General features: G+C 43.0%; 1 protein-coding gene across 2 annotated transcripts in view; it reads right to left on the reverse strand.

Annotated features, from left to right (window-relative positions):
- Positions 1–7,319: 7,319 nt before the first annotated feature.
- Positions 7,320–26,416, reverse strand: part of SLC29A3 (solute carrier family 29 member 3) — a 30,424-nt gene continuing 11,327 nt past the window's right edge. Inside the window, exons 3-7 of one of the 2 annotated variants that reach the window (XR_012160004.2) lie at positions 19,764–19,846; positions 15,825–16,051; positions 13,899–14,061; positions 10,277–11,874; positions 7,320–7,653 (exon numbers count right to left, since the gene is read on the reverse strand). Coding sequence is in view for 1 of the 2 variants with exons in the window: in XM_073353561.2 (XP_073209662.1) it covers positions 11,196–11,874; positions 13,899–14,061; positions 15,825–16,051; positions 19,764–19,846 (1,152 nt within the window). In the remaining variant the exon portion in view is untranslated. Of the gene's footprint in view, positions 11,875–13,898; positions 14,062–15,824; positions 16,052–19,763; positions 19,847–26,416 lie in introns of both variants that reach the window. The other variant, XM_073353561.2, reaches the window with a different exon arrangement.

Genomic DNA, 26,416 nt, shown 5'->3' on the forward strand with positions numbered 1-26,416 from the left:
AGGCCATGGGCCTGCCAATGTAGTCTGCACCATAGGTGCCAGAGGCTGTCCAGCTGCGAGAGAACCTTGCTCTGAACCTGAGTCAGAGCCCGAGCGGTCGTGCCCCTGTGACCGAGATGGGGTTGATTGGTGGCTCGGTCCCGATCGGTACGGGTCCCCCCCCCTCCCAGAATTTGATCTGGCTGACCTCAACCAGCACCTGGCTCAGGGCCTCGGTGACCAGTGGCGCTCAGCAGATCCGTGATGGCACTGAATGAGCAGTACTGGGATGTGGAGCAGGATCAGGAACTAGAGTGGGCCTGGCGTCATGAAGATGTAGCCACACGTGGTGATGCTGCCCTGGGGGATCGGTGATGATCCGGGGAATGGTACTGTCGGTCCCTCAGTGCCACAGAGATTCTGGGTGCAGACTCCGAAACTCCTGCTGGGGGGTGCATGTCTCCAGAGGTCTGTGCCTGGTTACCAGCGAGCGGCGCCTTGAGCCTTTCTACCCTTGTCTGCGGTCCAGAGACCAGATGGGGCTGCGAAGCTTCTGCTTATCATATTTCGAAGCGTGTCAGTTGTGAGAGGGTGACCGTTGGTGGGACGTTCTCTGCGATGGGAAGTACTGCCAAAGAGGTGGAGACTGTGGTGATCCCAACGTGGGTTTACCCTGGGCCCGGGACCCCGCAGAGGGTGGAGTGAGAGGCACTGGGAGGGACATAATGTCTTGTGCTGCTTGCAAGGCCTCTGGTGTGGACAGCACCTGGAGCTGAGGAGGACCTCTGCCACTATCTGGGGTAGCCGGTGGGGAGTGGGCTGGGCTACACTGCTCAACCTGAGCTGGGACCCCGAATCCTGAAGGGAGTGAAAAGGCGCCCGAAACAGGGCCTTGGTCCACCCCAGACTTGTCTTTTTCCTTACGGGAAGCTGGAGACCTTCCTTGTCCCGTTTTCCTGGGCTTCTTGGCTGGAGACCAGTGCCGGCTCATAGATGGGACTGGCGGGGCGCCATGCACTGAGAACACAGTGCTCAGTGATGAATCAGAGCGCTGCTCCAGCATCAGGGTAAGGGTAGACTCCAGCAGGAGCACCTTCAAACGAAGGTCACGCTCCTTCTTTGTCCTGGGCTTGAAAGACTTGCAGATTTTCCACTTCTCACTAATGTGACCTTCAACCAAGCACCGTAATAAACAACTATTATGGGGCTCGCTAAAGGGCATGGGCCTTTTACAGCGATCACAGGGTTTAAAGCCTGGGGACTGGGGCATGCCCCATCCTGAGGCAAAGTCCCTTTAGGGACCTACTAGGTCTCTAACTTAACAAATAGGCTGAACTAAACTAGAGGGAAACTATATACAATAATATTTGCAAGAGGCAAATGAGTTTGAATGAACGAGAAGTAACACATCTAGCTGAAGCAGCACCAGTTCCATACACTGTCACTGGGGGCAAGAAGGAACTGAGGGTGGAGGGAGCTGGCGGTGCCCTATATGCTGCAGCATACGTGTGCCACTCCAGGGGGTGCCAGAGCCAGTCCCCTACAGATACTGCTGAGGGAAAAACTTCTGGCACGGGTGCATGTGGCAAGCACACACACACCTAAGTTGAAGGGACATGAGCAATCACTTGAAGGTGGTAAATTTTCCTCAGTATTTCTGGAGTACTGATCAATGCTAAATTGAAGCAGGATAGTTCATTTGCTCGCTTGTCTTTATTCTGGTAGATTGCAGTGAGAATATAATTCTTGAATTTTAAACCAGGCTTAACAATTTAATTCCCCATTAAACACTTATATATTTTTATAAGTGCCAAAAAATTGTTCAAACAAAATCAAGAACGTAATTGTTGTTACTACTATTTCCACCAAGGCATCTGTAAGAATGACTTTGGCATTACAGAACATAATTATTCTATATTTGTAATTTATATGCCCCACCTCTACTCGTATCACCATGGTATTTGAATACCTCCTAATTTTTAAGATACAACACCCCTGGAAGGTAAGAAACTGCTATTGTCCCCATTTTATAGGTGAAGAACTGAAGAACAGAGCAATTAACTGCCTTGGCTCAAAATCACACTGGAAGTCTGTGGCAGAACTTGGGTTTCCCAAGTCCCAGGCTGGTGCCCTAACCACTACCCTGTCCTTCCTCTCAATACATATAACTTTGGGTTTTGCTTGGATTCTTCATCAGAGCTTTTCTATCTTTCTGTTAAAAGGACAATCTTCTTTATGTAATGATTTCCATGCTCAGTTATTTGCAGTTTAGAAGCTTGAAAATAATCTCTCTACCCCGCTTGACAAGCATGAATTCCTTTTTCCCATCTCAGAGCGTCTAAAGGAACTGAAGTAAACTGCAGCCTTTTGGTTTGTGCTACCAACACTGGATTCTTTTGCGTTGGAAGGAACCTCTAGCCCCCTCACTAATTATCCTTCTGAGAGCTGGGTGTCAGGCCTAGCCTGGAATATCTTCAACAACAGTGGCTGTATAAATATGTTTGCCAGGTCATTGCATTGCTCTGCAAAGCCACCTTTCTTCAAAGGCACTTTTTGCTTAATATTTCTGTTGCCATTCTTCTATACTCCTCAGTTTGATCTCTCTTGCACAGCACAGCAATGCACACAATGCATCACATGGCTTTGCCCATGTTGTATACAGAAAGAATTACTTCCCAGCTGTTATTTGCAATACCCTATAAATTATGTGTCTCTCTTTGCAGCAGCATCACAGCACATGCTCAAATTGTCATTGCCTTAGATCTTCTAGGGTGTTGTATTCTGACCAGGATTCTTCCATTTTATATTTATGTCTGATTCAGTCTCCTACGCTGAACCTTTATTGATTTCCCCTCTCCCCTCATTTATCTAGCTCTCTTAGATTAATAACACTGTAAAAGGTAAGAGAGAAATCCCTCCTTGTTTGCATCACCTGTAAGTTCAGTAAGCAGTCTCTCTGCATCTTCCTCCAGCTCATGTGAAGGTATTGCATTATAACTGGCTCCAAAACTCTTTGAGCCTACCTCACTACCCTTCCTATAATTACTCCGAGCCTCCAACAATGTGTTTATCTGAGATGCAGTCTGGTCTAATAATCAGAAGAGGATTAGCATAGTCAGAAGTTGTGGATTCCATTACTACTTACTGTTCTTTTACTCCGTCAGACATTGCCTTCAAATTTTGTGAGCACAGTTTTGATTGCAACAGCCAGGCAAATGATGTCAGTTTCACTGCTCATTAATTGCTGGCATAAAAGCAGAGGCCAGGTTTAAGCTTCTTATTTTTTCCCTCCATCTCTCTGATATCATGGAATCATAGAATATCAGGGGTTAGAAGGGACCTCAGGAGGTCATCTAGTCCAACCCCCTGCTCAAAGCAGGACCAATCCCCAACTAAATCATCCCAGCCAGGGCTTTGTCAAGCCTGACCTTAAAAACTTCAGAATTGCTTCAGAGTGCTTCAGAATTGATTCCTTGAGGACCTGCTCCATGATTTTTCCAGGGACTGAGGTGAGGCTGACTGGCCTCTAGTTCCCAGGATCCTCCTTCTTCTCTTTTTTAAAGATGGGCACTACATTAGCCTTTTTCCAGTCATCTGGGACCTCCCCTGATCGCCATGAGTTTTCAAAGATAATGGCCAACTCCTTTAGCACTCTCGGGTGCAATGCATCCGGCCCCATGGACTTGTGCTCGTCCAGCTTTTCTAAATAGTCCCAAACCACTTCTTTCTCCATAGAGGGCTGGTCACCTTCTCCCCATGCTGTGCTGCCCAGTGCAGTAGTCTGGGAACTGACCTTGTTCGTGAAGACAGAAGCAAAAAAAGCATTGGGTACATTAGCTTTTTCCCACATCTTCTGTCCCTAGGTTGCCTCCCTCATTCAGTAAGGGGCCCACACTTCCCTTGACTTTCTTCTTGTTGCTAACATACCTGAAGAAACCCTTCTTGTTACTCTTCACACCTGGAGTTGCAGCTAGCAAGAGATGTTATTTGGCCTTCCTGATTTCACTCCTGCAAGCCTGAGCAATATTTTTATACTCATCCCTGGTCATTTGTCCAATCTTCCACTTCTTGTGAGCCTCTTTTTTGTATTTAAGAGCAGCAAGGATTTCACTGTTAAGCCAAGCTGGTTGCCTGCCATATTTACTATTCTTTCTACACATCGGGATGGTTTGTCCCTGTAACCTCAATAAGGATTCTTTAAAATACAGCCAGCTCTCCTGGACTCCTTTCCCCCTCCTGTTATTCTCCCAGGGGATCTTGCCCATCAATTCCCTGAGGGAGTCAAAGTCTGCTTTTCTGAAGTCCAGGGTCTGTATTCTGCTGCTCTCCTTTCTTCCTTGTGTTAGGATCCTGAACTCGACCATTTCATGGTCACTGCCTCCCAGGTTCCCATTCACTTTTGCTTCCCCTACTAATTCTTCCCCGTTTGTGAGCAGCAGGTCAAGAAGAGCTCTGCCCCTAGTTGGTTTCTCCAGCACTTGCACCAGGAAATTGTCCCCTACATTTTCCAAAAACTTCCTGGATTGCCTGTGCACCGCTGTATTGCTCTCCCAGTAGATATCAGGGTGATTGAAGTCTCCCATGAGAACCAGGGCCTGCGATCTAGTAACTTCTGCGAGTTGCCGGAAGAAAGCCTCATCCACCTCATCCCCCTGGTCTGGTGGTCTATAGTAGACTCCCATCACGACATCACCCTTGTTGCTCACACTTCTAAACTTAATCCAGAGACTCAGGTTTTTCTGCAGTTTCATACTTGAGCTCTGAGCAGTCATACTGCTCTCTTACATATAGTGCAACTCCCCCACCTTTTCTGCCCTTCCTGAACAGCTTATATCCATCCATGACAGTACTCCAGTCATGTGAGTTATCCCACCAAGTCTCTGTTATTCCAATCACATCATAATTCCTTGACTGTGCCAGGACTTCCAGTTCTCCCTGCTTGTTTCCCAGGCTTCATGCATTTGTATATAGGCACTTGAGGTAACCTGCTGATCGCCCCTCTTTCTCAGTACGAGGCAGGAGGCCTCCCCCTCACGCGCTCCTGCTCGTGCCTCCTCCCAGTATCCCACTTATCTCAGGGCTTTGGTCACTTTCCCCCGGTGAACCTAGTTTAAAGCCCTCCTCACTAGGTTAGCCAGCCTGCTTGCGAAGATGCTCTTCCCTCTCTTCATTAGGTGGAGCCCGTCTCTGCCTAGCACTCCTTCTTGGAACACCATCCCATGGTCAAAGAATCCAAAGCCTTCTCTCCGACACCACCTGCATAGCCATTTGTTGACTTCCACGATTCGATGGTCTCTACCCAGGCCTTTTCCTTCCATGGGGAGGATGGACAAGAACACCTCTTGCACCTCAAACTCCTTTTCTTTCTTCCCAGAGCCACGTAGTCTGCAGTGATCTGCTCAAGGTCATTCTTGGCAGTATCATTGGTGCCCACGTGAAGAAGCAGGAAGGGGTAGCGATCTGAGGGCTTGATGAGTCTCGGCAGTCTCTCCATCACATTGCAAATCTTAGCTCCTGGCAAGCAGCAGACTTCTCAGTTTTCCAGGTCGGGGCGGCAGATAGATGACTCAGTCCCCCTGAGGAGAGAGTCCCCGACCACCACCACCCGCCTCCTTTTCTTGGGAGTGGTGGTCATGGAACCCCCAACCCTAGGACAGTGCATCCCATGCCTTCCAATCGGAGGAGTCTCCTTCTGCTCCCTTCCCTCAGATGTATCATCTGGTCCACTCTCAGCATTAGTACCTGTGGAGAGAACATGAAAACGGTTACTTACCTGTATCTGCCCTGCAGGTACATGGACATTCCCCTTTTTTCTTCTGGAGGTCACGTGATGCCAAATTTCTTCACCATCCTTCTGTCCCTGATGTGCAGCCTGCTCTGAATCTTCAGAACCTTGTGCCCGTAGAAGCCTACCCTGACATCCATCCAGGAAATCTTCAGTTTCTCTTATGCAACGCAGGGTCGATACCTGTTGCTCCAGACCTTGAACCTTCTCTTCCAGAATGGAGACCAGCTTGCACTTTGTACAGACAAAGTCGCACCTGTCCTGTGGAAGAAACACAAACATAGCACATCCAGTGCAGGTCACAACAGCTGAAAACCCCCCATCCATATTATCTTCCTTCTACGAGCTTCCTCAGGAGTTGTAGTAATTATATATTATAATTACAATATAATTATACAATATTATTGTAATAATTACAATATTATAATGACAATATAATTATACAATAAATACAATATAATATAATAACAATTATATATTGTTGGTGTAATACTTAACATGCTTGTAAGGCTAACAGTGCTTGTAGAACCTCTCTAGCTTAGAGATCCTTCTATAGCAACTTTTTATAGAAGTATAAAGGCATTAAAATAAACATATAGTAAGGAGGATAAATTGAGAGTGGATACAGGAGAATCATGGTAAGAGAGTGCCAAGACTTTACAGAGGTCAGCAATCGCATTTCAAAAGCTCTCTCAGGACAAAACAATGACAATACTCGGGTTCAAATCAGAGTTCAGTATACATTTGGGCTGTGTGTGTATATAAATCCTTGTTCTTGGCTTCTCATCCTCTGGTTCAGTAAAGATATCACCAAATGCATAAGTAGTAATGGGGGAAACCAATCACAAGATGTGGCTGAAAATGCATTCCGTTGATCAGTCTTGGAAGTGGAAAGCTTGTTTAGACTCGGACTATGTCAAAGTAAAATTCATGTACTTCAGACTCCAGCATTTAGCCAGTACCAAATTAATTTTATTAGTAATGCTATGAGACAATTAGGGTTCTGTTTCAAGAGGTAATAACTCATTTCCCTTTTTAACTGTGGACAGAATCAGAGTAAGTGCAAAATAGTCAGTTAATGAGCAATCCCTCTCAAGGATCATGTTCTCTCTTAATACTATATATCCTACTCACAATTAGGAAGATTTAAACGAAGGAACATGGAGCAGATGGCTTCATATTTTAAAAACCCATTGAGAACACTTTTAGAAACCAATAGCAAGTATATCAGAGAACTGCAAAGCAACCCTTGAGCTGAAGTCCTTTCAGTCGTAAGCATCTGAAATAAATTTTAGCATTAGGAAGAGCGCCTTGTTACTGTCACAGAGTCACCGCGCCGATGCTCTGGAACTGCTCTGTAAGAGCCAGTCAGGACTCTGGCAAAGCATGCCACTGTTGCCAGGGCAAGAAGCCTACATGGCTTCGGCCTTCCTGTGTCTGAAATTCAGAACATTCAACATCCATGTGCTCCCCGCAGCGAGTCCACCTGAACGGGGATCCTGGAGAAACCAAAGGGCCCTGCACCCCAACTCTGCAGTCAGCCATGACTCTCAGCCAGCGTTGTAAAACAGAAGGTTTATTAGTTGACAGGTACACAGCATAGAACAGAACTTGTTAGCACAGAAATCAGTGAGTTTTAGCCAAGTCTATCTTGGGGGAACCCCAGACCAGACGGCTTGGACTCCCCCTCTTCCAGTCCCCCACAGCAGACTGCCCTGGACCCTGCCTTTCGACATGCCTGTTGCTCCTCCTCCGTTCTTTGTCCTGCTTCCTGGGCAAAATGTCACCTGGTTGCATCCCCCTCCTGGTTCTCAGGTTACGAAAGGTATCGGCCATCTGCCCCGAGGGCCTCCACAAAAGCCACACCCCCAATTCCAATCACCTAGGCACTGGGGTACACACAGTATTAGTACAGGACAGTAAGACTCACATGCAACATAACAACGTAAAAAAACCCACTTTGTCAGAGTTACATTCAGCCCCGCCCAGAGCTGTCAACAGGCAATATTTTACTTATGGCTCTAAATTTGCAGACACAAGAGATTGTATTTAGGCATCTACATGATTTGCAATCAGCTAATTAGAAATTCTAATGCCATTGTTCGTGTCTGTACAATTGACTGCAGGTATAAAACTGGATGCCAGGTTTAAGCCTCTTTTTAAAAATATCTAACCCCGAATGGAAGATATTATATACATATATATTCCAACACAGTTTTATTCCAGGCTCCGGTTTTTCCTGCAAAGAGAATGAAAATTATCCGATATTGCACGGAGCTTATGTGAAATAGGCAAAAATTTTAGTGGGAAATAGTTAAGACCACAAATGTCACCTTTATGCCTTTATCTGTTAAAGGGAATTTGAGTTCAGCTCTCCCGAGATGAGAGACTAGTACAGTACCCTGCTACACCACACAAAGGCTCCTAAAACTTCACAACATTACAGAGGTGACAGGCACCAGTACCAATCAAGTCCTATTTTGGTTTAAAACAATATTACACACACACACACCCACGCCTTGGGCTTCTGCAGAATGGTTGTCAGTGGTAGAGGTGCATTTAAACCGTACCACCAAATCATTTAGCTACCCTTTAGAATCTAAACAAAAATGGAATTTAACATGTAGCAGCCTTGGCCAAGCTGTACTATATTTCCACGCAATGAAGGCCAAAGGATTAGTTCCTCGTGAAATGACAGTATTCATTTCAATTTTTTAAAGCCTATGCCATGCAAAGTCACATGCTGTAAAGCTTCTCCTTCTGCATCACATGCCCTGTGAATTTTCCACTCATGTCTGGATTTTATGTTTTAAAATTACCTGTAAAGCTGAACTGTATGTGTGTTACCAATGATCCTAGACTAAATACTGAAAAAACACTTAGTTCAGTCTCAATAACTGCTGTCAGTCATGGTAGGTTATATGCTAGCCATGTATTATTCTCTATATAAAGTAATGAAAGCCAGCAGTAGGTAGACACTTTGTGAAACTCTCAGCTACCAAAACTGAACTTCAATTTTTAAAACCTTATCTACTATTATTGCCCACACAGACCACAAAAAAGGAAGAGACTCCAGAACACAGGGCACTGGCTTCAGCAACTAGGCCAGATTACTTTCCAATGAATATTCTGTCCAGTGTTAAATACTAAAAAACTAAAATATATTTTTCAAGTTTTAATTCCTAACTATTCATACCAAATCCTGAAAGCCTTTAAATAATCATCACAGAAGGCACTGCATTGGCAGCAGCATGGCATCGGCCACACCATCCTGACGAAACCTTTTGACTTACTGGCACTAACTCTAGGCAAGTTCTAACTCCCAAGACTATTCATCCCATAGCATCTCTGCCATGAGTACTAGTTGTGGTGTCACTTTTTTGGCACATGAACGCCGGCACATCAGGAACTCAAAGGACAGACTGAAATCTAAAGAAGTTACCAGCTAAGGGTGAGTTACCAGCAAAAGGTTCGATATTCCTCTTTCAATTCTTTGGGACAACAAATCCCGACGGAAACATTTTCCCATAGTTATTTTCCCCAGAGGCATTCAATTGTAATGACAAATTATAAAATTAGGCTGCCAGTTAATCTCCTTTTACAGCATTTATCCATCCAATTTTAGAGTAAAACTATAATCAGAACCATATTTAGTTTAGTTTGTGCTTCATCTAAATTTCATATATACATTTAAAAAGCCATCCCCTTTGGAGACAATCTTTTTGCTTTATAACATCTCCTCATTCTGATAACAGTATAGGCCAAATTTATCTAATGCCAGACCACCAGTGTAATCTTTCCCTTTCCTCACAGCCAGTCCACTTGAATTAACCGGGGTCTCAATGTTTTTCATACAGTGAGTTTAGTAAACATCATAAAGTGCTCCCTCTAATAAATCTTTTTTTAATAAAATTTCCTCCTCTCAACACACACTGTAGAACTTTTAAAATAGCAGCAAAATTTATCATCACTAGATCCTTTTCAGTTTAAGATTTAATTGGGCCACCTATTGGTAGGTTTGAGAAAAGACATTAGTGCCCATTCACTTTAATTTGTGAAAGTTGCCACAACATGACCCAGTTCAAAGATTTAGATAAAAACAGCAGCACTGGAAGTTTAAAACAACAACAACAAAGCCGCTAATCATTCTACTATGCTAGTCAGAGTAAAGGGATATTGTCAAGTCTAGTACAGCACGAAGTATTACCCCACTCTCCAATAGTATCAGCCGATAAGATCTAGAGGACATCCCCCTGCCAGTGTTTTGCCCGGTCTAATTTGGAATGATGCAGGCAGCGGTGCTTCCACTCCATCCCTAAGGAAACTATTCCAGTCTGATAAATCTCATTGTTAGGAACTTATGCCCAATATTCAGGGTTTTTCCTGGTCTTAGAAGAAAGTGGATAAAATCTAACTATTGTACTTTTCTGTGGTTTTTCCCCCAAGAATAACCCGTCAGTGCTCTGTTCCATATCATACACATACAAACAACATTACAAGGGATACACTTACCCAAGGTCAGCTCTAATAAGCAATCCTAAATAACAAAGCAGTGTTTATGTACATCATACGAGGGAAGTATTCCACAGGGAAACAGATTTCAGTTTCAAGGTCCCACAGCATTAATTCAGTAATAAAACAATTATAAATCCTTCAAGAGTGTCCTTTTAAATTGTCCAGCAGAAAATAGTGGGGCTTACTGAAGCATCTGAAAATGTTAGGTTCAGCAATGTTAGGTTCAGCAGATCTAAGAAAGAAAACCTAATTGTGGGTGGAAGGAAAAGAGCAACATTTGGTGCACATCCACCTGACCTAATGAGTTGTTCCTGGAGATGAAGCTTTCACAGCATCAAAACTGTCATTCTGGACGAACCCCCTTTGGCACGGCCTGTGGGAACTTCCTCACAAACCACATGGGGGGGAGGGGCATTTGTTTATTTGTTCTTTTTTTAACAAAACTCATTATTAGTTCACCTCTGGGGTTAGCAGTAACTTGAATCAGTTTAGTCAGCCTTCATGCTTGGGAAGCCAGCAAATAGTTAATATAAGACCAAAATGATAACAGACCTGGTGACAGCAATGAACAGGGAAAATATCAAGCTCCTTTTTGAGCCTAGAGAATCTCTGCAGATGCTTTGTTTCTCCCCATACTAGCTAGGCACCCCTTTTATGAGCTTCTTAATGAGGGATGCATTTCACCTGACTTTCAGGTTCAGCAAGTAACTCCGCTGCTTTCCCTCACCTTTCCTGCCCACCTGCTTTTCAGGAGCTCAATTTCCAAGCCCCACTAGACCTGATCAGGATCAGGGGTTCAGGGATGTAACTTCACAGATTTCCTAGCGAAAGGAGCTGGTTCTTCAACCAACTGCTGGTGGCCTCAACCTAGTGCTGCCCAAGCTGATGGTAACACCCTCACCCTTCCACCTCTCTTCTATATTAGATGGACCAAAAGAATTGAGCAGGCAGATCCCAGCGCCAACCCTAATGTCAGGTAAAATGTCATCACCACCCCTGTTGCCTCTGCCAACTCTTTTGGCAAGATCTTGGGGCCATAGATGATAGCTAAGGTACCCAGGTAACCATTGCTGAGTCCTAAGAGTGCAATGAAGACAGCTGGGTAGACATCTTTGTTGAAGATTACCATTTTGATATGACTCCGAGGCTGATAGTTACATAACATGAATAGAGGTAGTGACAAAGTTCTCAGGACGACCAGAGCAGGGAGCAGTTTGCTCTTTGGGCCAGGGGCCTGGATCCAGGCAGTGATTTGCCGTCCACACCAGTCAGCAAAATTGTACAAAAGGAAACTGGTGAGGGGGATGAAGTACTTATTGCTCCATAAACTCCCCGAGTCCTTGTTGACAGACTCTATGCTGGAGGAGATGGAAGGAAATATGATGATAGAGATGAAAAAGACATAGAAGACACAGAAGCCTAGGACAGCGGTCTTCTTCAGGATAGGACGTAAGGGTGGGATGTTTTGGTCACTGGTCCCTTTGGCTGGAAACGAGCTGTTGGTGATGCCTTGTGACTCATCTACTTCCTCTAAATAAGTGCTAGGCAACACACCAGCTGGGTGCGTGCTACCCTTGTGGCTTCTCATGTAGTACCTGAAAGAAGAGAAGAAGGAAAACTATCAACAACCCAATGAAATCAACATGAACAGCTGCAATGAGAACAGAAGTCGGCTGCGCAGGAAAATTCACTGGCACCCAACAAATAAAGAATTCAGTATTTAGATTATATAGCTTGCACTGCCCACCTCATCAGAAACGGATCCCCTCCCCAGCCCAGAGAGAATATTGATGTCCGCAAACTCCCTGAAACCTTGTCAACAGGGAAACAGAGGACAGAAATTCAGCACAAGCTGTGGCAATCCCCACAGTTTCTGTTAGTGGATTCTACTGTAATAAAGGGCTACACACAGAGACTACTTCAATGCCCTCAGGATTTAATAGACACATAAGATCACATTCCTCTTCCTTGCCAAGATCCCACTCCCTACAAAATATGGGCCCATGTCAATCATATTATGGGGGCGTGTACAAAACACTTCAGTTTCCTGTGCTCTTCATTGCAAAATAAAAGAGGGCTGTGAACAAAACAAAAACATTATCTCCTTCTCCCACATGAACCTACCTACATCACCACAAATGCACTCTAACTACTGCTTCCTGTAGGATTTACTCAAATCCCATGGACTTTCCAACTCCCTTCTCCCAACCTGACTGTGTTCTAATTAAACAAGAAATGCCTCTGATGCACAGAGATGCCCAGCTATTCACAGGAGGGCTCGACAGACATCTCCAGACCGATCAGGCTTGGAGAATCCAGATGTTTAGGAGTCCAAAATACTGGTATGAACCACTGGGACCTGTTTTTTCCTACAACCCCCCCACCCCCCTGTCCCGTTCCTCAGACGTTCTTGTTAAACCCTGGATTTGTGCTGGAAATGGCCCACCTTGATTATCATACACATTGTAAGGAGAGTGATCACTTTAGATAAGCTATTACCAGCAGGAGAGTGGGGTGGGGGGAGAGAAAACCTTTTGTAGTGGTAAACACCCATTTTTTCATGATCTGTGTGTATAAAAACATCCTCACTGCATCTTCCACTTTTATGCATCCGATGAAGTGAGCTGTAGCTCACGAAAGCTCATGCTCAAATAAATTGGCTAGTCTCTAAGGTGCCACAAGTACTCCTTTTCTTTTTGCGAATACAGACTAACACGGCTGCTACTCTGAAACCTGGGACCTGTTTGGTTGTTATCTGTATGTTTCAGGGGTTAATCTGAATAACAGTTAGTTTAACTTCTGATTAAGCAATTCTAGAGCTGCTTATGTGGTTTCAGTCATCCCCCCACTCTTCCCCACAGAGGTAGCTTTTCAGAAACTCGAGACAAGCTGCAAATCCCACAGTTTCTGTCTGTGGTTTCTGTCAAAACAGGAAGGTCAGACGAAAGAGACCCAGCAAAGGAACTGAACACAAGCAGCAGGACAGCAAAGCACAGGGTGTGTTGCATGGCCCTCCGAGCAGGGTAGGAGAGAATGGGGATTCTTGCAACAATCAGACAAGCATGGGAGCAAACAACATAAAATAAAAGACTGCCGAATGGCAGGAGACAGGAGAAATGGGCATCACATAAGACTATGATTTTCCTGACCCTTTACGCTTCACAATGAAAGAGAAAGTAGGTCCCCAGCTACCCCTTTTCACTGCTGTTCTTACTGCTGGCTTTTCACATCTCAACATACTACAGTCATGTACTTTGTAGCTCTTATTAGGCAGAAAAATACCTCTCTACCTGCACCTGAGGCATATTTACCACATCCAAAGTCTATATCAGGTGAACCCTGCTTAGGGTATTTGCACAGTCCAGTGGTTCTCAAACTTTTGTACTGGTGACCCCTTTCACACAGCAAGCCTCTGAGTGTGACCCCCCCCCTTATAAATTAAAAACACTTTTAAATATATTTAACACCATTATAAATGCTGGAGGCAAAGCAAGGTTGGGGTGGAGGTTGACAGCTCACAACCCTGCATGTAATAACCTTGTGACCCCCTGACGGGTCCCGACCTCCAGTTTGAGAACCCCTGGCATAGTCAATGGCCTGCTGGCTTGACAGGCTTTACCTGGAGTATTCCAACTTGGGAAGAATCAGGTATACCACAATGCAGACAATGATGAAGACATCTGCTGTCAGGAAGTAGGCCAGGGCGCTGTCTGTAACATCAGCTGCTGCTGCCAGGTCCACCACCGATGCCACAGCACTGACTGTGCCCCCCATGGCCTGACCTACATGGAGGGGGAGAAAGCAAGAATTCAGTGTCAAAGAAGCATGTAATAATGCCCAGTTTATACTGGATCAGCCAGGCCCAGACACTTGGGTAGACAGCAGCTTCAAAGCCGAAATAGAGGGCAGGAATTAAAGAGGTGAGGGTAAGAGGTTTGCATCTAGGAATTTCAGAAACCATTTTTAACTGAATGTATAGGCAAACTTCAGTGCTCTTGGAACAGAACCACTGATAGCACTGGCCAGAGCCAGACACAGAGCTGGAAAGTGCTGTGCAAGTGCTCACACACAGCTTAGTCAACACACTTCAATCCTAACCTATGAACATGGCTTGAATTCCGGCTCCAGGTCTCTCAACACAAGGCAGCCAATCGCTGCAAGTTGTGTGGTAGTTTTGGGATGTGGAAAAAACCAAATATTTGACTAGCTGGAAACCTCTAAACTCATCTCATCTGACCCAAGCCTCATGTAATCTAGGGCTCCAGAGGTGAAAAGCCAGTGCATTAACACTTTGGATCATCTAGTTACCCCAGATACAAGGCTTCAAAGCCAGCAGCCTTGAAAGGGAAAGCCCATCTGCATGTTTGGTATTGCCTATACTTCTATGTTGGTCTACAAATCAGTTATTTATTGGATCACAACCCCTGCTGTGTACTAGTTGTGTAGTGCAATGGGAGCCGCACTTTCCATCCATCCTTCTCTGCCCTCCAGCAAGGATATACAAATACATCACACTGTGGGGGCCAGGTGGGTCTGGCGTGCTGGGCTTTAATGAGGATTTCCTATGCCTAGTTTCAGAGGACAGTGTTAGTTACCAGATCAGAAACCCAAACTTGGTTTTCTAAAATTGGGAGTTTGATAGTCTCTCTCTTTTACCTTCCAAAATGCAAATCAAGTTGCCAATACCACATACACATTTTTTATAACAGGAACAGCCACATCTGAGAGAAGCTGATTTCCCTCAATGAGAAAAAAAAAATCATTAAAACATTCTTGCATTGGCCCAAGGAAGTATTTCTGAAGTCACTATCTTGATTTCTTCCCCTCATCTCTCTTTTAACATGCTAAATGCACTGCAGGGTAGGTATCAACAACATCCAAACCTCCAGGGACCTCATCACTCATAACTCTCAGCATGTCCCTAGTCAGTTATGGAAATGAGCATAAACGTGGAATATAAGAAGAGAGACAATGCAAAGTTTAATATTTCCTGAGATATAAACAAATGTGGAACTAAGGAATGTTCTTCCCCCTATAGAAAAATTAAGTCTGTGGTCCTTTGTCTCACATTGCTTTAGGGGAAATTCACCCACAAGATATGGATACAAAGATCTGGTATTCTCCTGGTCTCTTTTGAGAGAACAAATGCTGTTTTATACAGTGAAGTATGGCAGTCTACAAAACATTTACAGAAGCTAGAGAGTCAGCTCACATGACTGGCTGTTTTTCTTCCTTGGCAACTTCCCTTTATCTCAGTCTACAGATTTTTTTTTTTTTAAAATAAAGGAAAGGTCACGTTACTTCAGCCAACATGCAGACCTCATTATCACATGTCTAAACGCAAGATGCAGCAAAACCTCCACCAAGATGGAGCATGTGCTACAGAACCAAAAGCATGGGTCACAAAACTAAAATCCATGAGTCTAAGGAGTTTCTAAGTTCTCTCGTCAGTCTGTTTCTCAGCGAGTGGGTAGTTTTCCATTGAAAAAGTTAATCATTTACTTACTGCCACTGATTCCATTTTGAATATCAGAGAGAGATTAACCTGAAATCAAAGCCTGCGAATTCTTCATGGGGAAACAGCCTGTCAGGCCAAAGATGCTGCTGGAGAGGATGGTTGAGGCGCTGCTGACTATGACTACGCAAACTATGGTTACGACAAAAAAACACTGTGTCCATGTGGATGTGTCCATTTTCACCAGCACAGTGATCACCACGAAGACAGCCAGCATGACAGCCAAGGAGGACAGAATGCGAATGCTGGCAGATACCCTAGAGAAGAAATGCAATGGTTTGGGGTTTTTTTTAAATGAGACCCTCCCCCCCACACACACACACTTTATCTATTTTAGTCACAAAATCTATTATTATTCATTACTTCTATTACAGTAGTGCCTAGATGCTCCAGCTGAGATCAGGGTCCCATTGTACTATGTGCTGTATACACACATAGTAAGAGACAGTCCCTGAGGAGCTCACAATCTAAACAGACAGACTATGGGGAAGGGGAGGGGAAACAGAGCTGGGGGAGGTGAAGTGATTTGCCCCAAGTTAACAAACTGGCAGAAGAACCCAGGTCTCTTGGCTCCCAGTATAGTGCCCTATGCACTAGACCAGTGGTTCTTAACCTTTACTGCAGCCTGCACCTGTTTGGTTCTCAAAATATGTTCTCGCACCCCTTATCAAAAATCGTTGAAGTAGATCAGTTCTTTAAACCTAGATATATTTTTTGTTTATATATTACAGTAATCGTTAAAAAATGTATAATGTTAATACATACATAGGTCTGATGAAACAAAGTAGGTGTACTTATGTGCCTGTGCTGAATTTGTGTTTTCGATGATTTACCTTCTAAAAACATCTGGCATGTCTCGCACCCCCAAAAAGGGCATCTCGCACCCCCAGGGGATGCATGCACCCCAGGTTAAGAACCACTGGACTAGAGCATACTGCCTCTGCCTCTCCTTACACGTGACTCATCTTTAAATGCCTACAGGCTGGCACGATCTACTCTATTCTACATATTTCATTTTTAAAAACCCTAGTCACAAAAAGTTTCCAGACAAATACAATAATGGCTATCATTTTGTAACTTTGTATTTCTGTACCCTTTCCCACCCACGAGTTTCAAAGCACTTTACGAACGAAGTAATTTGCACAACCCAACCTCAGGACCTTTGCTTTAAAGGTAGCTAAGAAGTGCCATGTGCTAGTGATACTGACTGCTGTCAAACTGCAGTGTGCAAGTGTGTAGCTGCCGTCCTGTCCCACTTTTTAGAGCACACACTCAAGATGCCACACCACAACACGGGAACTTGGGGACCGACAATGGAGTTGCTTTGGAAGCACAAATGGCAGCCTAGAAATGCATATTCTGGCTAATGCAGGCTGCTGATGTGTCAGCCAGCCGGGAGATGATACAAGAGCACAAAGGAAGCCAGCTGGCTAGAGAAATGAAGCCAGTGTAGAAGTTGCTATGAACTAATTCCTCTGGGGCGGGAAGGACCAAGGGGGGAAAATAAAAAGTAATTATTTTAAAGCGTTTTGATATCAAATTGATGACTTCCACATCTTCCATCAGTGCTTATTCAACTCAATAAGTCTATAAACCCGACCAACCTGTAAATATCTATTTCTAGCAGAAACAGGAGATATTCCCCTCAGAAGAGCAACTGGCAGCTGCAACAAAGTCTGCTTGGGGAATACTGCAGGCTGGGTGAAAGCAATCACATGCTTGTCACTACAAGATAGTTAGTTGCTTGAACAGGAAGGTTACTTATTATAGACACACTTATTATAGACACACAAGACTATCAGCTCACCTTCAGGGCAGAGAAGGGATAAAGGAAAAAGGAAGAAAAAGGAAAGCTAAGCTAGCAATCAAGATCTAGAGATGAAGTGTTGAAATATATTCCCTTCATCCTCAGATCCAAGGTCTCCTGTACTAAACCTTATTCTCCTAGGCAGGTCTCCCAGGGATCACAATATGGTGCATCATGCCACATAGTTACCCAAACTACAAATACTGTAGTCTGACTGGCCCATTTTTAGGAGGAGGAAGGACTCCTGACAAATATGCCTTGTGTGCATGGAACACCTTTTTGAAAAGCAATTAAAAACCCCCCAAATGATACCTGGTCAAACAGGAGCACTGCTATGAATACAAGTGTATTCGCGCACACACAAGGAGTCAGCACTACCTGGTTTTGTTGTTCTCTCCCAAATGATGTACAAAAAAACCTTCCATGATCTCATGTGTGTTGATATCCACAGACAGTGCCACTACTTTAAAACAACGATAATGGTTAGCTCTCAAAGATGCTGTTCTAGCCAGACATGCTGCATAATATTTGAACCACAGGGAACCGATTTGCTCAGAATTCTTCATAATGTTAATCTGCCTCATGAGTATTTATGATGTTGAAAATTTAACATAATAAAACACTTATTGATTATAGATGCACCAGTCAGAAGAATCTGTGATATGCAGGAGATAGATGCTACATTTAAATGTAATGCATTAAATACATAATAGTTTAGTGAAATGGATACATTAGCAGTCTGGAGGATATGCAAGAAAAACAAGAGCTATTTTATGAATAGCTTTCTTTCCCTTTCCCCTGTTTGCATACAACGTGCAAAAATAGATAACAACTGAGCACTTGTTTTAGGAATTTATCACTTGGCTAATAATTACTATGGTATTAATGGTGAACATTAAAGTACCTGCTCAATATGAAGTATATATTATACACACACACACACCTCCTGCCATTGTGCACTGAAATGGCTCATCTTCAGACTAATTTCCATTCTTTCTTCAGTGATTAGAACTTGCAGAACAAGGCAGATAAAAGGGACTGGCACACAGGCAAATACCGCAGGTACAGAAAATAGAGCTATCGTTGCCAGTCAACAGGGAGTCAAGGCAAGTACAGTGCTATAGTTCCCACTAAAAGATTTTCTCCTTGTGGGTGGGGAAACCTTCCCCCTGTGTCTCAGATTCTCTTGGCAGGGGGTAACCTGGTCAATGCAGCAGGGAGAGGTACCCAGAGGCAGATCTGAATGCAGCGCAGAAGTGAGGGTGGCAATCCCACAATCCCCCTACAACTGTTTTGCAACCTTCCCACAACTCCTTTTTGGTCAGGACCCCCGTGGTTACAACACTGTGACATTTTGGCTGTAAACATCTGCAAATGTGAAATTGACTAATTTTCAAATCCTATGGCCATGAAATTGACCAGAATGGACCATGAATTTAGTAGGGCCCTAGTTATAAACTATGGTAGCATTCAGAACACAGATTTAGTAAAAACTAAGAGCATGAAAGAACAAGGGTTCTGACTCAGCCCATATGGCGGTAAGAAGGACTGGAGAGGCATCGACCCACACAGCCTATTATACCCTCGGGTGCGAGCACAAGGGGATGCACGACACAAGTGCGGGCCAATGGGCACTGCTAAGAAAAACACCTGACTCCGGTGCATGGCCCGCGTGCGCACCCCACATTTGGAATATATATAGGGACCATCATTGGAAGAAGAATCACTGATTCCAGGGACCTGTACACAGAACACAGATTTCACAGGGAAATGTAACAAGAAACTTAATACTGTATTTGACCTTTTTCTACAGTGGGCTATTACTTCTCTGAAACACTATCATCACACAAGAGAACAAATACATGAGTTTGTGCACAGAAATGTATTTGTGCCTGGTCTAATACCTAAGAGGTGTCTCGAGTGGGCTTTGCTGTGGGGACAGAATAGCAAAGTGAGTCTCTTTCATAAGCAGTTTTAGCTAACATTTTTTTCTGGTTAAATGTAGTTCCCCATTAGATGTTTCAGCTTGACTTCAAATCCACTGCTGTGCTAGCACTAAAGAGTAGAGAAAAGGGTGGAGTGATTGGACTGCAGAGGGAGCAGGCAAGCCTGGAAATGGTGGTGCTTAATGCAACCTAGACTAAAGATGTAACTGCACTTACCTGTTGACTAGCACAAAGTTTCCAATCAGGCAGAGCAACGAAGGCACAGTTGAGGCAATGGAAATGTAACTTTCAAAATAGTCCTGCAAAAAGCAACAAAGGCGTTTAAAACCAAAATCAGAAACAAATCTAGCTACGCACTACCTCAGAAACCTCCTATACAAGCAGCAGTGAGCAAATCAAGAACACCAAGATAAAGCTCTCAGCTGCCATACCATCATAATGTGGGCCGACAGACTGAGCGGCAATTTACCAAACTTACTTCTAATGCACTTGTCTTAATCTTCCAGCTAGTTACTGTGTTGGGTACCATAAATAGCATGAGCTACTAAAATAATTACTGCATTAGTATCTGTCCAGGCTGATTCCCCACTCTGGCACTTCGAGTGCAGAAAGTGGAGGCCCGCAAGGATTCAAAAAAGTAGTTATGGCCACTCCAGGCTTGTATTAAACTCCCAAGGTTACAGCTTCTTTCTGACCTTGGATGGATTGATGATGCCACCACCCAAATGCAAACCCCCTGGAACCCATGAAGGAGCACTTGGGAATTCCTTCCTCTGGGGTACCCTCAAGCCCTTTCACCCCGCCTCGGGGAAGAGCTGAGAAAGAAAACAAAGGAAACTGGCTGTTGCCCCCAGCTAATTAAACAGCATATGCACAGACCTCTTAGGACACCAAAAATCCAATCCTTTTCTTAAGAAAGGTACATTTTATTAAAAGCAAAAAGAAAGAAAATACATCTGGAACTTAGGCTTTTGCTAGATTTTAAAAGAGCAATTCCAAAAATTAAGGACCCCAAGTAGGTTTCTTGGGGGTTCAGCTTAAAGATTACAAGCAAAAAAAGCATCTGGGGTTAGCACAGAGGAGTCCACTAGCCATAAGAAATAAACAGAAATAAACCTAATCGCGTCTTTCTAAACATTCCTGATCTACTTAAATATTTGGGTTGTTAAAAGCAGTTCTAGATAGGATCGGATGATTTTCATATCTGGCTTAAAGCTTCTCACTGCATAACTGCTCCCTGTTCCCCTCTTTCCTTGAGAGAAGACAGACAGACAAAGGGAAGTTTTTTCCCAATTTTAAAAAGTTCTAGCCCTCCCATTGGCTCTTTTGGTCAGGTGCCCACTCCTTTCCTTTTACCTGTGGGCTTATTAATCCTTTACAGATAAGACAAGTAGAGAAAAACTACCAAGAGGGATTCTATAGCCAACTGGCTGGCTGGGTGTCCACAAAAGGGAGCTATCCCCCCTCTCATTTATCACAGTATCCCTCTGGAATGTGTGTTGTATGATTTGTTCAACCCTGGCTGGGTAGAGTACGTGGATCTGGGGAAGTGAAACAACAGGTCAGGTCCCCCTAATTTAACAAGGGTTTAATCAAAGGCTGAAACAGAGCACAAGTGACTACATAGATTCATATTCTTTAAGACAGAGTGGCAGATTCCAGAATGGCTCAATTGATCACTGACCTATAGGCTAGACTCTGCATTCCAAGCTCTGATGGGCCAAGCAATGGCTGTTGTATTCCTCCATCCCAACTTTGTCACTATATACTGCCCAAGAAAGTTCACTCAGAACATAGATGTCCTCTCTATTACTTACAATATGGCATGACATTTAACCACCAAATACACTTCTCTCTCCATCATAGCACGTGCTTCAAAGCATTTTATAAATTAGATGGTGAATGCAGATTGGAAACTCTCATTTCCCTGGTCTCATAACTCAAGAGCAAGGGGACATTTAATGAAACTGAAAGATGGCAAATTCAAAACTGAAAAAATAAAATACTTGTTTATATAACATACATACACAGTGAAGCTGTGGAACTCATTGCCACCCAATGCTACTGAGGCCAAGAGTTTCGTAGGAGTCAGAAAAAGATTAGATGTTTATGTGACTAACAATAATATCCAGCATAAAAACAAACAAAAGTTGTGGAAGAGCTATAACACCCCAAGCTTCAGGGCGTAAGCCAACCTCTAACTAGAGGGGGTTAGGAGGAAACTAAAGGTTTTCCTGGGCAATTAATCCCATATCTGCCTAGAATACAGTTTCCTATACTCTCTCCCCTGCAGCAGGAACAGGACACTGGATTAGATGGACCACTGATCTGATCCAGTATGGGAATTCCCAAATGTTCCTGCACTGCAAATGGAATGACTAATTGACTGAGCAGCCAGCAAGGGCATCTCATTAAGAGGTCTTAGTGATTTAGAGAACCTTTGTATTTGTGTGGAAAGCCTGTGTGTATGCAGACAATCAGGCAGTGATTTGTCAGATCCTCCAATCCCATGGCCAGGAACATAAATGGGACTGACGAGGACAGGGTGGATTGCTTTAAACGGAAGTGCTTTAAATCACTAATTTTAATAATGTTTAAAACCACCAAGCAAGAAACCTTGATTTAAAAAAATTGATTTTAATCATACTTTGCACTGGTACTTTTAGTTATTTTCCTATAGCTTACTTCTCATTAGTTGGGAACCATTAAAATGTGTTGATTTGCAAATAAATATAGGCTTTACACTACACGTGGTGGTTCTTTTTGCTAAACAGGACCATATACTACAGCTATACAAATATTTACTTTAAAAATATAGAGCTTAACACACATTTATTCAGATTCTTCATTTTTATCATGTTAGAAAATGGTGAATGATGCACTTCTTAGTGACTAGATGACAACTTTTTTACTATGATTTGTCACAATCTCTATTTGGATAGAAATTTAAATTCAATTAAACTGCACAAAAACAGTATTTTAATCTTTTTACTAGTTCAATAAAACCACCTTAAATGTGGTAGATACAGCAGAAAAAAAGTTTATCAAAAATTTTTCTAAAACATGTTGTGTATTTAAAACTGATTTATTAAACAAAGAAAATATTATCTGTAGTTAGCAAAGTGAAGTGATTGTTTCTGGTTACCATGTCCTCCAAGATTTTAAAATGAGCAGATCTCATCCTTTCACACCTAGTTTTTATTCATAGACTGGAAGAGAAAAACAAGCTTTCCTGCTTTTTCAACATCCAATTGGTTTCCTAACTTAAAAAGAATTGTTAGTCACTGAACTGATCTAGCTGAATATATTGAAATGAAGAAATTATTCTCTCTGCACTTATAGAAGAGGTTATTGCTGTCCAAAGCTAGTTTAGCACTTCAACAAACTCTGGTTCCAGGTGCTTAGCCAGTGACTTCCACTGTACAGGGAGATGTCAGCAAACCAGTAAAGTGCCTGAAACCACTATGGCTTATTGCTAAAAGCAGCCGTGTCAGCAGGCCATAAAGTGCCATGTAGCAAACTCAGCTTGACCAAGGAAGGAGGGGAAGGGGTTGCCACAGAAAGGGCCACTTGACCTTCCTGATAAGAATTGTGTTGAAGTTGCTGATACATGCATTTTAGAAGAGCAGGAGGTGCCCCAGGAATATCTATTGGGGCCTCAAGGCTGCAAACTCTGGAAAAACCCACACCTGGTTAATCAATAATCAGAAGGAACCTCTTACTTGACCATTGAAACTGCTTGCTTAACAAGTTTTCTTTAAGGGACATGTCATTCTATTACTAATGTATAAATAAGGGGGAAATGTTAGAGGTAGTGGGACTCTTCGGGACTGGACTCTCCCTCTGGATGCAGCTTGTGTTCCCCACCGGCAAACACGCTGCTGCTGTGTCACTTGAGAGCCACACTCAGCTTCGGTAATTATCGAGGGTTGGGGGTGTTTTACTAACCTGTTGCGGACGTGTATAAGTGCTCGAGACTAAGTAAAGTTTAGCTTTAAGTGAAAGCACTCTTGTGTTGTCTGGTTTGTGCCAGCCATCTGTTGGTTGGATGGCCGTGTCTCCCCTGATTTATTTCCTGACACCACCTCGCACAGAGTAAAAGTTACCAGGAGCTTTGGGTTGAAAGAACCCCGCGTAACACCACCCACTTCAGTGCTGTGATTTTCTTTAAAACTTGGTAGCAAATAGAATACCGCTTAATATTATTTTTTGTTTTTAATATAAATTATTTTAATAGATTGTAGGCTTAACTTAGGTTGTTATCACTTCAAATTTAATTTTAAATAATTTAAAAAAAATCTGTATTTAATTTAAAATAAAAATGTGTATTTTTAATTTTTCTTTTAAATCATTGATTTTATCCAACCCTGGACAATAAGTACTTTCCTCCCACCCCAATTCCCCTGCTAATACTACAAAGCTATGGTATGGAGCAATTTATAGAGCTGTTATTATACGCTGGGCTGCCAGAGGTCACTTTGTGTTTCAGGCCAGCCTTGTCTATAGTCTAGTATATTTTCACATCCATGAGAATTAGCAGCTATTAATCTGGGATTGTATTATCTGCCGGCGGGGGGGACAGGGGCAAGGACAAGGTGGACAGGAAAGAAAATGAATCTTTTAATTGGAGACCTTTGAACTTCCACGGCAAGAATTCTCAAGGCAGAATGAAGAGTATGTGGAAACAGACACAAGACCCCAATTAATTTCAACTTTCCATTCCTTCTCCCTCTTCTCCTAAGAGCAGTGGATGCCTTTTCTTGGGATTCCTTCATTTTTTAAAACCTTGAATGTTTAAGAAGTATCTTCACCCAAAAACTAAAGTGTGTCATAGACGTACCCCTTTGGTTCTATCCCCAAAAGAATGCTGGTTGCCATCTATCAAAAGATTGTCTCTTTCAACAGCACTGCACCTATTCACACTGGCCTCCATGGAGAGCACACATGCCCAGCTCAGAACTAATCTGACATTTATCTCAGCTACATATGTGGCCCCCATTACCATAGCACCTTACCATCTTTAATATATTTATCCCCACAACATCCCTGTGAGTAGGGAAGTGTGTTAGCCCTATTTTATAGATGGAGAACTGAGACACAGAGAGACTAAGTGGGTATCCTTAGTCCTAGACTAACCACTGGACCTACCTTCCTTCCTGTCACAAACACTGACACAAATGAGGGAATAAATAAGGAACACTGATGCGAATGAGGCCTGTTGTCTGGAGCACATGACTGGGAGCCACAATCTGTAGAGTTTCTAATCCTCTGATGTCTTTGGCCTTGGGCAAATCCTTTATCCACTTTGCCTCAGTTTTCCCACCTATCAAATGGGAATAATGACGCTTACTTGATTCACAGGTGTGTTGGAGGATTCGTTTATATGGAAGTACTATAGAAAAGCATTATTGTTAAATAACTAAACTGAAAGTTTGTAATGATCAAACCAACCTGTTTCTTCCCTCTCTATCCACAGTTATTTAGGCCCTGCAGAAGACACACCCTGTAACACAAAGCGTCTGCAGCTAGAAAGAAGGCATGTAGAATACCACACACACATGTACTCTATGTGAAAGGGCCAAAGACTCAGACTCAAATGTACCCTTACTGTATTTGCTCATGCCCTAACACCTCATCTACATTACACAGAGGCAGCCTGGGCTCTCGACTCCCCACATTCCCCCTCTGAGGCCAGTGGAAGCGCTCTTGGTGAGGACACTCACCAACAACCAAAGGAGGGTAGTGTGAACATGAACCACTGCAGTAATTACTGTGGTGGCTGTAAGTCAACCTAATACAGGTTGACTTAAGTTTTTGGTGCAGATATGCCCTGAGTAACTTGGCTGACATTTAGGTCAATATTTTCAAGTCTGACATACAGAGGTCATACCAGGCAACAATATCAATGAGAAGAGACACAGAAAGCAATGACAACAATGCAGGCAATGATTTTTGTGCCAACATGACACATCAGTATTTATATTTTGAATTCATTTTATATGTTATTATGCTGTTAAAATATTCATTACTTTCCCCTTTTTTAGGGTGCAGAATTGTTTTATTTTGACAGCTTTGCCATCTCTGCTAATAGACAGTCTTATGTGTAGGTCATCATACGGAGAAGTATATACAGGAAGTGGAAATGGTTATATAATTCTTTGTCACCTATGTACAGAGATGGTGTCATATGGTGGCCAAGAATTAGAAGGTACTTGGCATATTTTCCCTTTACCTGAAATGCTCCTTATTTCTGTGAGTTTGAACCATCGTCTTTTACTCAATTTATGTGCATGTTCATTTACTTTTTCCCATAAAGAGTTTTACTGTAAGCAGCAAAGAACCTAATAATCACTGCTTACGATTTCACACAGAGAGCAAGACACAAATACATGGATCTACTATAGCTGTAGTATGAATGAACAGACTCCAAACACAAAGCTGTGGGAAATGGGATGTGGTACAAGAGAGTACAATTACAAGAAAAATGTAAACTTAATTGTTAAAATTTAGCCTTATTTGTGGATTTTTTTAAAGGGATGCTATCATCATAACGATCACTCTCATATTCAATTTTGTGAAAACAAGCCTTTATTAAACTTTTGACCAGTAGAAGTGTTTCCACATTTTAGAAAATCCAATTAAAGTAGCTGGATTTCAACACTGCAGGGAAGCGCTCATCTGTTTTACACACACACACGGTAACATTTTCAAAGTGCCTAAGTGACTTAGGTTCTTAAGTGCCATTGACTTAGTGCTGTGGAGTAAAATTTTCAAAAGCATCTAAGGGCCAGATCGTGCTGTTCAAGGCCCTAAAAACCTGATAGTAAAAGAAATTTGATTGCTAGCTTCCATGCCAAAAAAGTGCATGA

Source organism: Lepidochelys kempii, chromosome 7 (assembly GCF_965140285.1).
Source record: "Lepidochelys kempii isolate rLepKem1 chromosome 7, rLepKem1.hap1, whole genome shotgun sequence".
NCBI classification, from domain to species: Eukaryota; Metazoa; Chordata; order Testudines; family Cheloniidae; genus Lepidochelys; species Lepidochelys kempii.